The sequence below is a fragment of the Pan paniscus genome, chromosome 18, assembly GCF_029289425.2.
Source record: "Pan paniscus chromosome 18, NHGRI_mPanPan1-v2.0_pri, whole genome shotgun sequence".
In the NCBI taxonomy this organism is placed as follows: Eukaryota; Metazoa; Chordata; class Mammalia; order Primates; family Hominidae; genus Pan; species Pan paniscus.
Genome location: NC_073267.2, coordinates 63,066,880 through 63,085,000, shown reverse-complemented (window position 1 = coordinate 63,085,000; position 18,121 = coordinate 63,066,880). Strand labels below are relative to the sequence as shown.

The 18,121-nt window shown below is 36.2% G+C and overlaps 1 protein-coding gene across 5 annotated transcripts in view; it reads left to right on the top strand.

Annotated features, from left to right (window-relative positions):
- Nucleotides 1–18,121, top strand: part of RPGRIP1L (RPGRIP1 like) — a 102,995-nt gene that overhangs the window by 48,805 nt on the left and 36,069 nt on the right. For 4 of the 5 annotated variants that reach the window (XM_003822015.7, XM_063598006.1, XM_055100542.2 and 1 more), the window contains 8 exons: nt 279–731; nt 4,145–4,296; nt 7,214–7,592; nt 12,031–12,221; nt 12,390–12,473; nt 15,095–15,196; nt 15,652–15,811; nt 16,980–17,053. In XM_003822015.7, the coding sequence (XP_003822063.1) occupies nt 279–731; nt 4,145–4,296; nt 7,214–7,592; nt 12,031–12,221; nt 12,390–12,473; nt 15,095–15,196; nt 15,652–15,811; nt 16,980–17,053 (1,595 nt within the window). The remainder of the gene's footprint in view (nt 1–278; nt 732–4,144; nt 4,297–7,213; nt 7,593–12,030; nt 12,222–12,389; nt 12,474–15,094; nt 15,197–15,651; nt 15,812–16,979; nt 17,054–18,121) is intronic. The other variant, XM_003822014.6, reaches the window with a different exon arrangement.

Sequence of the window (18,121 nt, the reverse complement as noted above, 5' to 3'; positions counted from 1 at the left end):
AGAGCGCTTTTCTTCTTTTGATATTTTTCTCCCCTTTTTCCTGGCTTAGGCTATATTAAAACTGAAGTTGCAATTTTGTTGCCGCCTAATAAGTGATGTCAAAACAGAAATGATAAATTTTTGTATGATAAAGTATTATTTACAGAAAAACAGTGTAGTCATAGAATTTAAAATAGAGACTGTTCACCAGAAGTACTCATTCTTACACTTCAAAAGCCAGTTTTCATTTTCTCATGTCAATATTTTGAAATCTCTAAACTGTGTGTCTTCTCTTGCAGCCCAATTAAAGGATATTGCCTATGGCACCAAGCAGTACAAATTTAAACCAGAAATCATGCCAGATGACTCTGTTGATGAATTTGATGAAACCATCCACTTAGAACGAGGCGAAAATCTATTTGAAATCCATATCAACAAGGTAACCTTTTCTTCTGAAGTTTTACAGGCATCTGGAGATAAAGAGCCTGTCACTTTCTGTACCTATGCTTTCTACGATTTTGAACTACAGACAACTCCCGTAGTGCGAGGCCTTCATCCCGAATATAACTTCACTTCTCAATATCTTGTTCATGTTAATGACTTATTTTTGCAATATATTCAGAAGAATACTATCACCCTTGAGGTCCACCAGGCTTATAGCACAGAATATGAAACAATTGCAGCATGTCAATTAAAATTTCACGAAATTCTTGAAAAAAGCGGCCGAATATTTTGTACAGCAAGTTTGATTGGTAAGTACAATGTATAAGCCTTGGGTGTTGAATTACTAATTTGGTTTATATATCGTTATGGTACTCTACATTACTATCTTTTCCTGTATATTAAAGGTGCCTTTAGAGCAAGGACAACATTCTTTACCCACAGTTAATTGGACTATCTTAAACGTCACTGATGCCGAGCACAGTGGCTCACTCCTTTAATCCCAGCACTTTGGGAGGCCGAGACAGGTGAAGCACTTGAGGCCAGGAGTTCAAGACCAGCCTGACAAATACAGCAAAACCCCGTCTCTAGTAAAAATACAAAAATTAGCCAGGTGTGGTGGTGCATGCCTGTAATCCCAGCTACTTGGGAAGCTGAGGCAGAATTGCTTGAACCCGAGAGGCAGAGGTTGCAGTGAGCTGAGATGGCGCCACTGTACTCCAGCCTGGATAACAAGAGCTTTCGCTCTTCCATCTCAAAAAAAAAATGTCATTGATGATGTCAGTACAATGGCTATTCATTTTTTAAAACTTGTAACTTCAGATGTTTATCGTATTGATACTCTGTTTGGCTAAATTATGTAATTTATTTATAAATAATTTATGTATCGAACTATAGTTTAAGTTCATAATAATAGTTTAAATTATTTATGGTTTAATAGTTATAACTATTATAAATAATAATATAAGCTATTTATGAAATTATTAATTTTTTAAGACCTTATGTTATCACTATTAGTAGGCACTGGGAATATGGTGGTCAGTGGTAAATAAGACAGACAAAACTACCCCCTGTAGCTTACCTTCTAGAGAGGAATACAGGCAATACAGAACAGTTAATCAGAGAAAGAGGCTAAAGGGAGAAATGGCAGGTTGCAAATTCAGGTAAGGGCTTCTCTGAGGGGGTAAAGAATGAAGATCCATGCCAGGATCCAGGGAAAGAATGTTTCAGGCAGAGGCAATAGCAAGTGCAAAAACCTGAGGGAGGAGCAAGCCTGACTGGGAGGAACAGCAGTAAGCCCAGTGCCTGCAGCAAAGGGGAGATTCAAGTGATAGGCGGGGCCAGATCATATTGCAGAGCCTCGTAGGTCAGAGTGAGGAGTTTGGATTTTCTGAGCTTTTAGAAAAATCACCCTGAGTGCTGTGGAAAGAATAGTCTGAAGCAGGCAAGAGGGAAAATAGGACCGTTCTCAGGCTATTGTATTGATCAAGGAAAGACGATGGTGGCTTGGATTAAGATGGTAATGAAAGTGGCGATAAAAAGTAGTCATATTCAGTACATATTTTATTAACTTCTCCTTCAAGACTTGCTTATCAGTTGAATGTGTGATAATGAGGGAAATGGATGAAGTAAGAATTTCTGGCATGAGCAGCTAGAAGAATGGTGATGCCATTTACTGAGATAGGGAAAACTGGGAAAGGAGCACATCTGATAAAGAAAATCAAGAATTCTGTTTGGACAAGTTAAGATTGACCCGCCTATTAGACATCCAAGTGGTGATGTCAGGCTGGTGGCTGGACACACCAATCTGAAAGTAAGGGATAGAGATATAAAAGTGGGAGTTGTTAGCATATAGAATATATTTTAAGCCATGAGCATAGATAAAATCACATAGAGAGTGAATGTAAATAAAGGAAAGAAGGTAGCCAAGGACCAAGCCTTGGGAAACTCCAAAATTAAGGCTTCAGGAAGAGGAGGAAAAGCCAGCAAAAGAAACTGAGGAGTGACCAGTGATGTAGGAGGAAAACAAGTCTGTGGTACCCCAGGGACCAAGTGAAGAAAGTATTTGAAGAAGGAAGGAGGGTGACTTAGGGTCTCAGGACGGATTTTATTTTATTAATTGAGTGATTGATTGCATAGGTAATATATTCACATGACTCAAAAATCAAAAAGACTTCAATGTCTACCTCCCTCCCCTTTTCCTTAGCCACCCTGGGTCCCCTCACCAAAGGCTGCAGATTCTTTCAAAGATTTTTGTTGGTTTGTTTGGGGTGTTTTTTTATTAAGCCAGGGTCTCACTCTGTTGCCCAGGCTGGTCTCGAGCTCCTGGACTCAAGCAGTGCCCCCACTTCAGTCTCCCAAAGTGCTGGGATACAGGCATGAGCCACTACACCCAGCTTGAAAGATCCTTTATGCATATACAAGCAAATATATATTACATTAATATTATTCTTTTAGGACTTATTTTTAAATGATGACTTCTGTCATAGTGTGTCTTGTGCTGCTGTAACAGAATACCTAAGTCCAATATCAAGGTGTTCACATCTGGTAAGGGCCTTCTTGCTGCAACATGGCAGAAGGTTAGAGGGTGGGAGCGAGCAAGAAGGGGTCAATCTCGGCCTTTTATAATGGCACCAATCCTACTCATGAGGGTGGATCCCTCGTGGCCTCATCACCTCTTAAAGGTCCTACTCGTAATACTCTTAACAATGATAATTAAATTTCAGCATGAGTCTTGGAGGGTACAAACATTCAAACTATAGCAGGCAGATAGTAAGTCACATCTGTATGCTGATGAGAATGATCCATTAGCAGGGAAAAAATTGATAAAGTAGGAGAGAGTAGGGGTAATATTTGTAATAATCTGGTGTGTTCAGGAAAGTTTATGTATAGAATATTCTCTATTTGACAAATATTAAGTAGCCTTTATATACTAGTCCCTGTAGTAGGAGTATATTGGTGGAAATTACGGCCCTTGCTCTCAAGAAACTTATGGCGTATTAGAGAACTAGGCTGGTAAACAGACGGGCCAAAGCAGTCAGTGCCCTAACAAGGACATACGATGTCCATGAAGGAGGCACAGGGGTCTACTCTCCTGGGAGCCACACAGAAAGTCTTCCCCATGGAAGAGAGATGAAGAGCTGCCTGAGTTGAGAGGAGTACTGAGGGTGTGCAGAGCAAACATCGTGCAAGGGTGTACTGCATGGGACATGTATTTGGCATAGCTATGACATTTTCCCTTATGCTTGTGAGATAGTCTAGAAATGGGAAGGTGCCAAAGATGTCTTGAAACTTGAATTAGAATGTGGAATGTCATATTTATACTTTTGAGGTTTCATATTGTAAATGTCAGACAACATTGAGTGCAACTTGTTTAAAAAAAGTATTATACTATAGCATCAAAAAGAATCTGTGGAGTATTTGATCCAATGTTTAGATTTTTAAAATATATTTCAGAAGGAATGAAATAGTACAAATTGGAATATCTCAAACATAGTTTGATGTAGTTCTTTAATAATATTTAATATACAATGAAACTCATACTTCAGAAGTAACTATTTTCTTCATCTGTTATTTGCCAATCTCACATCATTTGTGCAAGTCATATTATTTTACTCAGCATAAAATGTATAGTTTTAATGCATAATGCCATTGATGTATTTTTACTGCTATATATTTTAATGTATGAAACTATTTTAACCTTGGGTTATGTACTGATTTGTAGGAACAAAAGGAGACATCCCAAATTTTGGCACAGTGGAATACTGGTTCCGATTAAGAGTTCCCATGGATCAAGCAATTCGACTTTATCGAGAAAGGGCAAAAGCTTTGGGATATATAACATCAAATTTTAAGGGGCCAGAGCATATGCAGTCGGTAAGCTCATTTGGCTTTAAGACCCTTTTATAACATAGAAATTTTATAATATTTATTTATGTGTCTTGCTTTAAACTAAAATCATTTTCACAGCCATCAAGTGGCTTTTTTTAACTTTTATTTTGAAGTATTCATATACTCACAGGAAGTGGTAAAAATAGTACAAAGAGATCCCCTGTAACCTTAACCCAATTTCTCCTAATTGTAACGTCTTGCATAACTATAGTATAATTTCAAAATCGGGACAATACTATTAATTAGGCTACATACCTTACTCAGATTTCATCAGTTTTTACATGCACTTTTGTGTGTGTGTGTGTGTGCAATTATTCTTTGCAGTTTTATCACGTGTATAGATTCATATAACTACCACCACAACCAAAATACAGAGCTGTTCCATCAACACAAAGAAACTGCCCCGTGCTATTCAGGACACTTTTGAAAAATTAATCATCACAATACTGCTGTCACACATCAAGAGACTTTTGTTAAAAATTTCTACTGTTAAGGAAATAAACAGCCGTTATTGGACTATCAGTTATTGTGCTTCCAAATTATTTCCTCATGTTAAGTTTCTGAACTGCAAAGTAGGATACAAAATTAATATTCTCTTTCTGGGAACTTGGAATTTAAATGCAATTCCTCAGGACGGCATTTCCCAAACAATGTTTCATGGAGTCTTAATGACCATATTTTCATATTAGTTCCATGATGCAATAAATGCAGAAGGCCTTGAATTGAGCAAGGTTAAATAGGATTCTTTACTTTAGGAGTTCTCATATGTAACATGAATCTTTTTTTTTTTTTTTTTTTTTTGAGACAGAGTCTTGCTCTGTCACCCAGGCTGGAGTGCAGTGGCGTGATTTCTGCTCACTGCAAGCTCCGCCTCCCGGGTTCATGCATTCTCCTGCCTCAGCCTCCCAAGTAGCTGAGGCTACAGGCACCTGCCACTACAGCCGGCTAAATTTTTGTATTTTTAGTAGAGACAGGGTTTCACTGTGTTAGGCAGGATGGTCTTGAGCTCCTGACCTCGTGATCCACCCGCCTCAGCCTCCCAAAGTGCTGGGATTACAGGCATGAGCCTCCGCGGCCAGTCTATATAACATGAATTTTAGTAGGCAATGTAAAGTATGCACTCACATTGAGTAACAGAGGGATAAGATATAGTAGAAACATTTGGTATGTCTGTTCAAGTCATAATTATCTTACCTCTTTTTTTATTTGGAACTCCTTCACCTCCAATCCATGGAGCTGGGCTCCCAGTGGCCAGGTTTGCGTTAGCAGATCCCATTTTCTTTCACTCCCCACCCTATTATAACTAATGATTTGGGAATACCCACTTGACCCCAGTTGAGCCAATCAGATTCTGCCCTCTGAGATCAGGAGAAAGCAAGACATATCTGGAACATGTAAAATTGGGGGCTGTAGGCAGCCATCATCTACCACGTTAAACAGCGAAGGTGACACAATGGGTCTGAAGAAAGAGAGTAATGAACAAACATACAGAAAAAAATGGAGATCAGATGGAGAGGACATTCTGCTGGTTTCTAGGCCACTGCCTTCCGAAGGCCCAACCATATTTCTACTATGTATTCCATGAAATATGCCTGTAACCTTAAAGTCCCTTTTTTGTTGTTTTTGCTAGATAGAATTAGTTTCTATGACTTTCAGTTAAAGAAGCGTGACTAATATCACACTGATTCCCAAACTTAAGAAAGAGTGCACCTGCTTCCAGAGACCATCTTTCTGGCCAGTATTCCTTACAACATACTTTGGGAAATGCTGTTATGGGGATGGGAGTTAGAGATAAGGAGACCACATTGTTTGGTTTTGTAGTTTAAAGCTTTTTAGACTCCCAGATTCTGACTTGAATAAGTTGTTTCCTGGTGGAATTTCAGCTCTGGTGCGTAGATTGAAGGGGAGAAGTGGAGGTACTTTTTCAGTCATTCCTCTCAGCCTTCTATTGCTGAGGGCAAACTAGCCCTGGGAAAGCAATATTGTGATTCACTTCTTAGATTTCTCCTCTCCACACACCAGATTTGTCCACTAAGGAGATTATGACAACAGCTTTATTTTTTCCTCCTCCAGTAAACTTCTCATGGAGTCAGGGTCCCAGATGCTCAATCCAGATTCAGAAATGCAGAGGGATGCCTTTGTGGAATGTAGAGACTCCAGCACTAAACCAAACAAAGCACAGAAACACTAGCATTTTCTTTGTTCCAGATTACATCAGCCATGGAAGATTTAACAGTCAGCACAATACTTTTCTAAAATATCTGTGTGCCGTCCATCTCCGTAATAGTTCCAAAGGAACCGTAGAGTAGTTTCCAACTCTACCTAATAACTCCTTTTGTTCACCTCTCTCCTGAAGTATCCTCCCGGTCCTGGCTCTTTTTCCCTTCAAGGTTTGTCTCTGACTCTGTTCTCATTTTCTCATAACAGTTAGACTTTGTTATACTGGCTAATTTGGCCTCAGGTATCTGCTTCCTCAAATCCCAACAGTTTCAGGATGAGGGCCAACCCAAATATAACAGAATCATTACTCTGGGTGGGCGGGTGAATGTCTTTTAGTTAGGACATTCGTCTGTCTACCCATTGCTCACTATAGTCTTTAGTTATCTAACAGAATTGAAGAACATCAGATTAACATTTTTCTTGGTTTTATTTGATTTTAGCACCAATCTCTACACGTATGCTCAGTCTCCAAGGTTTATTGCTAATAACAGGATCATCTATTCACACATGTTCTAGGGAATATTGATTTTCCATTAGAGTAAAAGTTTATTTTACTGAGAAATTATGAAGTGAAAATATGCAGCTTTTGTCATTGACAAAATTATCTTATTTGGGGCTTGGCAGCTGCTGTTCATCTTTTAACTGCGTTATTTCCTTAATATAAATATGTATGTTTTTCCAGTTAAGTCAGCAAGCACCCAAAACTGCTCAACTGAGTTCTACAGATTCCACAGATGGCAACTTAAATGAACTTCACATTACAATAAGATGTTGCAACCACCTGCAGTCCCGAGCAAGCCACCTGCAGCCACACCCATATGTTGTGTACAAGTTTTTTGATTTTGCAGACCATGATACAGCTATCATTCCCAGTAGCAATGATCCACAGTTTGATGATCATATGTATTTCCCAGTGCCAATGAATATGGATTTGGATCGATACCTTAAGTCAGAGTCTCTGAGTTTTTATGTTTTTGATGATAGTGATACCCAGGAGAATATTTACATAGGAAAAGTCAATGTGCCTCTGATTTCATTGGCACATGACAGGTGTATCTCAGGTAAGCCTATGTTTTTGAATCTATAAAATTATAAAAACAAAACAAAATTATACCTTAGTGTTATGGATATGATTCGTTTATAACTAATCACCCTAACCTCTTCTCAGTCTTTAAACTTTAGGCCTATATTACTATATTTTAAAAATTATTTTCTTACTAGTCGCTCTATGTGCATCTTATCCCAGTATTAAGTTAAAATTAATATTAACTTAATGGAATTAAATACTTAAGGTATTTAATTAAATATTTAATTCAATTAAAATATAGAAAATCTAATATAATTTCATTCTCTCATCTCCTTTTTGCAATTATTATTGTATATATGTATATAGTATGCCTCTCTATGTATTATATACCAACAGTACAATGTTATAATCATTGCTTTATAAAATCTTATATTCTTTTTTTTTTTTTTTTTTTTTTTTGAGACGGAGTCTCGCTCTGTCGCCCAGGCTGGAGTGCAGTGGCGCGATCTCGGCTCACTGCAAGCTCCGCCTCCCGGGTTCACGCCATTCTCCTGCCTCAGCCTCCCGAGTAGCTGGGACTACAGGCGCCCGCCATCACGCCCGGCTAATTTTTTGTATTTTTAGTAGAGACGGGGTTTCACCGTGTTAGCCAGGATGGTCTCGATCTCCTGACCTCGTGATCCGCCCGCCTCGGCCTCCCAAAATCTTATATTCTTTAAAGAGGTTAAGAGAAGTAAGAGAAGAGAGAAAATATATAATTATAGAAGACTGATATTTACCTACATATTTGCATTTTTGGTATTCTTTATTTCTTCCTGTAGACTTGAGTTACTGTCTGATATCAGTTTCTTATTCCAATATAGCTCCATTTCCTTCCCCTCCTTTGTGCTGTCACCATGTATTTGGTCTTCCTATGTTATGAGCCCAACAATTATTGTTGTATGCAGTTATCTTTTAAATCAGTTAAGAGGAGAAAAGATAAAATGTATATTTATACTGTGTTTTGTAATTACCTATGTAATTACCTTTATTGGTCTCTATTCCTTTGTGTGGATTTGAGTTACCATTTCCTGTCTCTTTCCTTCAGCCTGAAGAACTTCCTATGACATGTCTTGTAAGTTAGTTAGGTCTACTGGCAGTGAATTCTCTCAATCTGGGAGGATTCTGTTATCTGGGAATGTTTTTATTTTGATTTTGTTTTTTGAAGGATAGTCTTGCTGTATATAATATTTTTGGTCAACAGTTTAGTTTAGTTTTTAACTTTCTGCACTTTGAGTACATCAGACCACTTACTTCTGGCATCCATTGTTTCAGATAAGAAATCAGTTGTTAATTTTATTGTGGTTCTCTCATACTTGATGTTGTTTTCCAGGTTTTTCTATTTGTTTTGGCTTTCAACAGTTCTACTGATGTGTCTAAATGTCTTTTGCATTTATCCTACTTAGAATTTATTGAGCTTCCTGTGTGTAGTGTAATGTTATGCACCACATTTGGGGAGTTTACTGCCATTATTTTTTCAGTTATTTTTTTCTCCTCTTTTTTTCTTCTCCTTCTTAAACTTCCAGTACATGTACCATATGCTGGTATGTTTGATGGTTTCCCCACAGGTCTCTGAGGCTCTATTCATTTTTGTTCATTTTTCCTCCCATTCTTCAGATTGAATAATCTGTTCTAATCAACCTGCAAGTCCATTAATTCTTTCTTCTACCAGTTCAGATTTCCTACTGAACCCTCTGTTGAATTTTTTCATTGCAGTAATTATACTTTTCAACTCCAGAATTAGGGGTCTCGCTATGTTGCCCAGGCTGGACTTCAACTCCTAGGCTCAAGCGATCCTCCTGCCTCAGCCTCCTGAGCAGCTAAAACTACAGGCACATGCTACCGCACCCAAACATTATAATCTCTTACTATATTCCCTATTTGATAAAACATTATCATTATACTTTCCTTTTAATTATTTAAACACACTTTCTTTTAGTTCTTTGAACATATGGATAATAGCTGCTTTGAGATCTTTGCCAAGTCTAACATGTGGTCATCCTTAAAAACTGTCTGTTGATGGTTTTTTTTTTTTGCTGTGTATGCAGTACATTTTCCTATTTCTTTGCATGTCTCATAAGTATTTTGTAGAAAACTGGACATTTTTGGATAATATATTGTAACGTCATTTCCTAGGTGGTTACTGTTGCTATTTTTGCTTGGTGACTTGCCTGGACTATTTCTGTAGAATCTATTTCCTCTGCTGTGTATAGCCACTGATGTTTCAGCTAAGTTTTGTTTCTTTTTTTCTTTTTGTTTCACTTTTAACCATAGGTCAGCATAGCTTAGTGGTCAGTCAGTGATTGTTCAAAGGTGTGCTTAAACACCTTGAGCCAGTAGGTTTCCACCTTTTGCCTATGGGTCAGTGTGTGGCATGGAGGATGCATTCAAATCAAAGTTCAGTCTACAAGCCTGCCTCAGCTTTTACTTTCCGAATTGACTAGACCTCTTATTCACCCAGGGACAGATAGCTTACCAGGGTCCTCTTTGATTTCTCCTGAGCATTTACACAGTTTTGTGTGTGTGCCCATAGCCTTCCACATCATGAGCTATAAATAGGCTCTTGTCAAGGCCCACTTCTTTTTTTTTTTTTTTTATTTTTTAGATGGAGTCTTTCTCTGTCGCCCAGGCTGGAGTGCAGTGGTGCCACCTGGGCTCACGGCAACCTCCTCTTCCCACGTTCTAGCAATTCTCCTGCCTCAGCCTCCCAAGTAGCTGGGATTACAGGCACCCGCCACCACACCTGGCTAATTTTTGTATTTTTAGTAGAGACAAGGTTTCACCACCATGTTGGCCAGTTGGCCAGGCTGGTCTCAAACTCCTGACCTCAAGTGATCCACCTGCCTCAGCTCCCAAAGTGCTGGGATTACAGGGGTAAGCCACCGCACCCAGCCAACGCCCACTTTTGATATCTTATTCCTTGGATTTCCCTTTTAAATTGTTGGGTGGCCTTCTGGTGTTTTGGCTTGCCCCAACCAGTATTGAGACCTCAGGCTGTCTGTGATGTTGACCTTCTCTGATTGTTTGCCATTGAGGTTGCTGTTGTTTTTAACGATGCCTCTGGGCATGAAATTATCTATATTTTGTTCTTCATATAGTCAGCACCCTACAACAGAGGCTGCCAGTCCTCTTAGCCTATCCTAGCCTGGCAGAACTTCTCCAAAATGGGAGTGGGGGAGAAAGGGTAAGATGAGAGCAGTCCCACAGATTCCTACTGTTCTTACTGAGGTGCAGTTGATTTTCTTGAGTAAATGCTTCTCAATTTATCCAGTATCTTTGATCAATTTCCAGACTCCTTAAATGGTTGTTTCTGACCATTTTGTCCAGTTTTATCATTTTTTTAGAGAAGATTTGCTGAGCCTTTTACTTAGCCATTCTGGAAGTCTTGCTATGCCTACAAAAGTTTATCACCTCATGTTCTACTTATGTCCTTTTATCCTACCCAAAGTCTAGAGTTTGGGAGGTTTTTTTTTTTTCCAGCCAGCCATTAAAAGGAGTATCAACACTTGAGAGCAAAGTAAAGGATACTCTTAAGCAAAAGCTAACGCTTGAAATTTAGGTTTGAGCCAGTGCCTGGAGTCCCAGCTACTCCGGAGGCTGAGTAGGCGGATGGCTTGACGCCAGGAGTTCAAGGTGGCCAGTGTGCTATGATAGCATCTGTGAATAATCACTGCACTCCAGCCTGGGCAACGTAGTGAGACCCTGTCTATTTAAAAAAAAAATAAAAAGATATATAGATTTTGTTTAAGTCAGAGATTTTTTTATACCCAAAAATCCAGTGCAGCTGTTAAAATTTGAGACTCAATATAACAGATTCAAGTTTCTTTTGTTACTGCTATTTGTTGTAGATGGTCCGTTTATTTTATGGGCTTTTTCTGTGCTACTATTAATTTGGAGTGATTTAACAAATCCCAACAAAATATATTTAAAATTATAATAGAATTATATGGTAACATACAGTTTCCTTTAAATGTGTAAATTATTTGAAATTTTAAAGTATTAATATATTTTTCTTTAGAGACAAGCCACAAGCCTTACAAAAACTTTCAAGTCAAAATGGAGGATACTTGAGCCTTCACGAAGGAATGCTAAGAATTCTGAATAATGTCTGAATTTAATTTCAGTGAATTAAGTTATTTATAAATTAATTTTCTCATCTTTGAATCAGTATTATCTTTGAGGTCTTAACTTCTGAAGGAGGTCTACTTGAGAGATGAGCCTGTCATAGATCATTTTGTCTTTATTTTACTCTCTAAGCCATCTGAATTCTGAGTGAAAGCCAAAATTATTTTTAAATTAGGGGGTACAACCACCTGGCTAGTTCACATGGTAGAGCATGAGTCTCTTAAAGTAGGGAGTAGTTCTTTGTTCTTTAATTCTTACAGTAATAAAACTTCACTCTAGCATTAATTAAAATTATTGTAATTTGACAGGAATATTTGAGTTAACAGACCATCAAAAGCATCCTGCTGGCACCATCCATGTTATATTGAAATGGAAATTTGCGTACCTTCCACCAAGTGGATCAATAACAACTGAAGACTTAGGAAATTTCATTCGCAGCGAAGAGCCAGAAGTTGTTCAAAGACTTCCTCCAGCATCCTCTGTTAGCACACTAGTTGTAGTGAGTATCAGTGACTTTTAATTTTTTTACAAGTATAAAATTTTGAATATAAAGCTTAAGAACTAAGCTGCCACCCCCACCAAAAAAAAATAATAATAATAGCTGAAGTCTTATCTGAAATCTAATGGTCATCATACTCAGTCTGACACATTGGTTGGTTTGTCTTAGGCACCAAGACCTAAACCAAGACAACGTTTAACACCTGTAGATAAGAAGGTATCTTTCGTGGATATCATGCCATTTCAGAGTGATGTAAGTAGTAGACACTGAAAATACTGATTTTTTCATAACAAATATTTGAAATAAATTATATAGGCATATTATTCCCTACCTGATTTAAATGGAAACAGGTGAATAAAGTATGTCTTTTCCCATTAAAGTGATTGCTTTGTGTTTCGGCACTATATATAAGTGTTAACTGTTCAAATTTTTTATCTAAACCCTTTTTTGGGCCCTTACCTCTCTCTAGCTTCTGCCCCAATCCTCTGCTCCTATTTTTTTTTAAGTCTTCAAAAAATTGTCTAAATTCTGTCTCCTTCACTTCACATTGTTTCTTGGACTCACTTCATTCAAGCTTTTATCCTCATAAAACTACTCTTACTAAGGTCACAGCGACTTTCTCTCTGCCATATACAGTAGTCAATTCTCAGTGCCTGTCTTCATCTCCCAGGAGCATTTGACAGTGAAATATGGGCCTCTCTTCTCTTGGCCTCTGGGACACCATGCCTTCCTAGCTTGCCTCCAACTTTACTGTTATACTTCTCATGCTCCTTGATCATATGTTTGAATGTCGATGTGCCTCTGCAGTCAATCCTCAGACGTCTTCTCAATCCATATCTACATTAAGAGATCTTATACAGTCACATGGCTTTAAAAAAGCATCTATATGCTGACACTTTCATATTTATAATCTTTAGTCTAGACCTCACTGCTGAATTTCATATTCATTTTCTTACTACCTATTTAATGTGCAATGAATGTTTAATAGGAATTTAAACTTAACATGTCAGAAACCAAACTCCTGATTATACCAACCCTCTTCCAAAATTTTTGCCTCTTTCACTGTTTCCCATTCTCTGTAAATGACATAATCGTTCACTTGATTGCACAGGCATGAAATTTTGGAGGCATCCTCTTGACTCCTCTTTTTGTCTCACCCCTACACCCAGGTCATCCACAAAAGGTGTCAGCTGTACTTTAAAAATATATACTGTATTCAGATTTTTACCATTCTCTGTGGTGGACTTTTTAGAAAATATATCTTCTTTGTAATTCACATATAACTTACATAGTAAAGGACATCAATCTTAAGCATAGAGCTCAATGGATTTTTAAATATGTATACACCTGTGTAACTACCACCCACATCAAAATATTCTGTCTCTCCAGAGCTTAAAATAATACCTGGCACATACAGAGCATTTAATATGTATGTGATAAATAATGAATTCAATAATTATAATTCAGTAGATGTTTTATCACTAGTATTTATGGAGTGCTTGTTATGTGCTTTATATACATTGGACTCATTTAATCCTCACAACAACCCTATGTAGTTGATACTAGAATTATTCCCGTTTAAAGATAGGGAAAGTGATGTTTAGAGAGGTTAAGTAACTTGTTCATGGCCCAAGTATTAGAACTGGGATTTGAACACAGTAGCCTGATTCCTAAGTAAATGACCACTAACATTAAAAAGACATAAACATAGAGGTGTTTGTTGCAATGTTAGTCATAATACCTAAAAACTGTGAACTAGTTAAATGTCCAACAGTAGTAAAATGGTTCATTAAGCCATGGCACACCCATGAATATAATATTCTATTGTCATTTAAAATTATGTTTTTCTAAGTTTCATATCAGGAGAAAATATTTGTGTTATGATATTAAATTTTTTAAATGCAACAGGATATATTGTATTTATAATGCAGTTATTACTGTGTAACCAAAATTTTTATTTCCATCAAAAATTAGTTTTAAAGAAATAGAAATCTAAGAAGTTTAATAGGTATTACCATTGAGTACTAGATTTATATTGATTTATTTTATATTTATCTTTTACATTTCCTATATTGGCCATGTTTACTTTTAAAAATAGTAAAAGTCATAAGCTGTATTTTAAAACTAAACATTCGTTTGTTAACCCAGGAATAATAGCTAACTATAAATTCATATTTGATGAAATAAAAAGATGACATTGATTTTAAGGAATACCTACCTATGCTAGCATATGACATTTTTAAAATCACATGAGTAGTTTATAATCATCATAGAAATATTAGAAAATACAAAGAAGAAAAAAAAAACAATGAAAATAAAAGTTAATGTTCCCAAATCTAAAACTCAGAGATCCTGTTTGGATGAATTTCCTTTCATACTTTTTCCCATGGAAATACACACATATGTATGTTTGCTTGCTTGTTTGTATTTTAATCAAACATAATACAACTATATATATAGTTCTATAAGTAGCTTTTTTACTCAACACTATGTTATGTATTTTCTGTAATGTTAATAAACACAGGTCTACATCATTTTTTTTTCATAGTTACACAGAAGTCAGGTATTTGGATATAGCATATTTTATTTAACTAATGCCCTGTTGAACATTTGCATTGCTCTCAGTTTTTTTTTGCTATTGTAAACAGTGCTTCAATGAACTAAACTTGCAGTTCTTAAATTACATGTATATTTATATTTTTAAAAATATAAATACCATTTTATTGAAATATACTAAGTAAATTCAGTGTCATATGAGTAACTGTTATATTTGCTGCCAATTTTTAGTAGTTCAATATGTATATGATAGAATGATTTGGGATTTAGTAATAAATAAAAAATAACATACATGCGTGTTTTCACATTAATATAAGGAGACTTCTCCTCCTCCTGAAGATAGGAAGGAAATTTCACCAGAGGTAGAGCATATACCAGAAATAGAAATTAATATGCTGACTGTTCCACATGTTCCCAAGGTATGCATTTGTGTTAAAATTATTTTGGAAGGTTTAATTTGGTTCTTAAATACTTTGTCTTATAAGTTTTGACATGACTCAGAAAGTCATAGCATTTCCCCTATTTTTATATATGACTTCCTTAGAATAGAAAGTCAAAAATATGACAAGGGTAACAACCATAATTATACTGCTATTGGCAGGTAATATATGAATATTTGAATTAAAGTCTTAATGTAAAATTCATTTTGAGATTAGTACATTTTTTATTCTTAGTACATATTCAGATTTCCATTTATCTATATATTATCATTTGTACAAATTGAAGTGGTTGTTTTCTGAGTCTCATACATATTACATATCTGTATATTTAAGTCTCAAATTTACATGCTTTATTATTCAACTGTTCCAGCAATAATGCTATAAAATGTGATCTAAGCAATAATAAATATACCAGTGTGCTTTGATTTCTTCAGGTTTCACAAGAAAGCAGTGTAGATGAGGTAAAAGAGAATACTGAGAAAATGCAGCAAGGAAAAGATGATGTGTCTTTACTATCTGAAGGTCAGCTTGCAGAACAAAGCTTGGCATCTTCTGAAGATGAAACAGAAATAACAGAGGACTTGGAACCAGAAGGTGACTTTCTTATTTAAACTAACATTGTTTAGTTAACTCTGTGCTTTGTTTTATCTGTTAGAGTATGCATCATAGAACATCTTCATTTAATGGTAGCGTCTACTTCACGATACCTGTTTCTTGACAGAAATGATAGAATATAGTTCCATCTGCTTAGTTGTAGTTAGGTGGAATTGTTGTATCTCTTCTTATTTCAACTTGGAGCTCCACAATAGAATACAAGTGTTATTGCTGACCATGTTCCCAATTTATGTTTTAAACAGTTTTGTGTTCTCTTTGAGTTCAGTATTATTATCTGCATTAGCGTAGAGGTCTTGACTTTTTAAAAATTGAAATCCAGCCAAAAATGACCACTTACTGTATTTTTTAAAATCTGGTAAAAGCAAACAATCTGTAAGAATAGGAATGGGGAGGGGCAGAAGGGAAGAGATTACAGAGGGACCTGAGGAGATTTTTTGAGGTGATGGACATGTTCACTATCTTAACTGTGGTGTTGGTTTCACAGTTACACTTACGGCAAAACATCTAATTTTAGCCAGGCATAGTGTTGCACATCTGTGGTCCCAGCTACTTGGGAGGCTGAGAAGGGAAGATTACTTGAGCCCAGGACTTCGAGGCTGCAGTGTGCTATGATGGTGCCTGTGAATAGCCACTGTACCCCAGCCTGGGTAACATAGCAAGACCCTGTCTCTAAAAGTAATTAAAGAGTGTGTGTGTGTGTGTGTGTGTGTGTGTGTGTGTCAAATATTGCAGTTTAATTGTGTGTAGTTTATTGTCTGTCAGTTTTATTTCAACAAAGCAATAAAAATTTTAAAACTTGAAAATAATAAGAATAGCATTGACTTACATAACATTACTGGTCAGACTGTTAAAAAACATCTGTTACCCTATGCTTCTCTTTTTAAAATTTTTTTCTTAAATTTCACAATAAGCTGTATTTTTATTGGCATTTCCTTTGCTTCTACCAAAATTAACCTTGAAATTTTTAGTCTTTTTTTTCCTAAAATGTAATGTGTCTGTAAACAAATTTGCTACTAAAAAAGATCTAGATATAATTACTATGTTTCTTAAGGTTATCTTATGGTGTGTGCTTGTTTCTCTTTATTTTACAGGGTATAAGTAGAATTGGTTTAACTTGTGTAAATGTTACCCTTTTATTTTTTAACAGTTGAAGAGGACATGTCAGCTTCTGACAGTGATGACTGTATTATTCCAGGTCCTATCTCCAAGAATATCAAACAGGTCAGTAACTTGATGCCAACTAGAAATGTTCTGAAATAAGGCTGCCTTTCATTCACAGTACATATGTAGTCTTCATATATAAAAATCTTAAGGAAAACTATTTCTGGAAAAACTTTAATGTTTCTCATAATCTTAACCAAGTAGTCATCTACTACAAGAAATTTTTATGTATGGTTTCATTATGTAATGGACTATAACATGTAAGTATTATTTTCACAAAGAGTACCTTAAATCTGTACCTCCAATAGTTACTTGCTGAAACTAGCTGACTTCTTGACTCCTTTTCAAGACTAGCATACCAAGATGTGTTGAAGAATATTTGAACTTTAAAGAATTCAAAATGTGAGATGCTCTTTGAAACTATAATAGTTTGCCTATGTGAATTCATAGACTACTCTTACCTAGATATATCCACTGATAATATGTTACAGTTATTTCATTTCTGCCAAAACAAATGAAGCCTTCTTAGAAAGCAATTAATCTTGTGCCGGTATACTTTGCTTTTCTTAGAGCACATGGCTGAAAAGTAGTATGTAAATTGAAATTTTGAGAAGAGAATTATATTTTTTTAAATATATATGGGAAGTATACTGTTTACCAGAGCATTTTTTATTGTAAGAGGGAAAAAGTTTTTATAAAGTAAATGTAAGTAGAGTAAAAAGCTCTAGCTTTTTCTATTCATCTACGTGAATTTTTCTTAAGTGATTAATTGTACTTTTGTAGAATTTTTAGTTTATTGATAAGAATTGGAATATTTCTTTTAACTCTTCCTTCACACATTCTTAGTTTAATCTCTCTTTAAAACAAAACCACAGACCAGGCACAGTGCTTCACACCTGAAATCCCAACACTCTGGGAAGCCAAGGCAGGAGGATCATGTGAGCACAGGAGTTCAAGGCTGCAGTGAGCTATGACTGCACCACTGCTCTGCAGTCTGGGTGACAGAGTGAGATTCTGTCTCTCAAAAAATAAAGAAATAAAGCAAAACAATAGAACAGAACATTTCAGTTGTTGTCACAGATTCCTCCATGAAATAGAGATATCCATCGTTTCTGTGCTTGATAAATA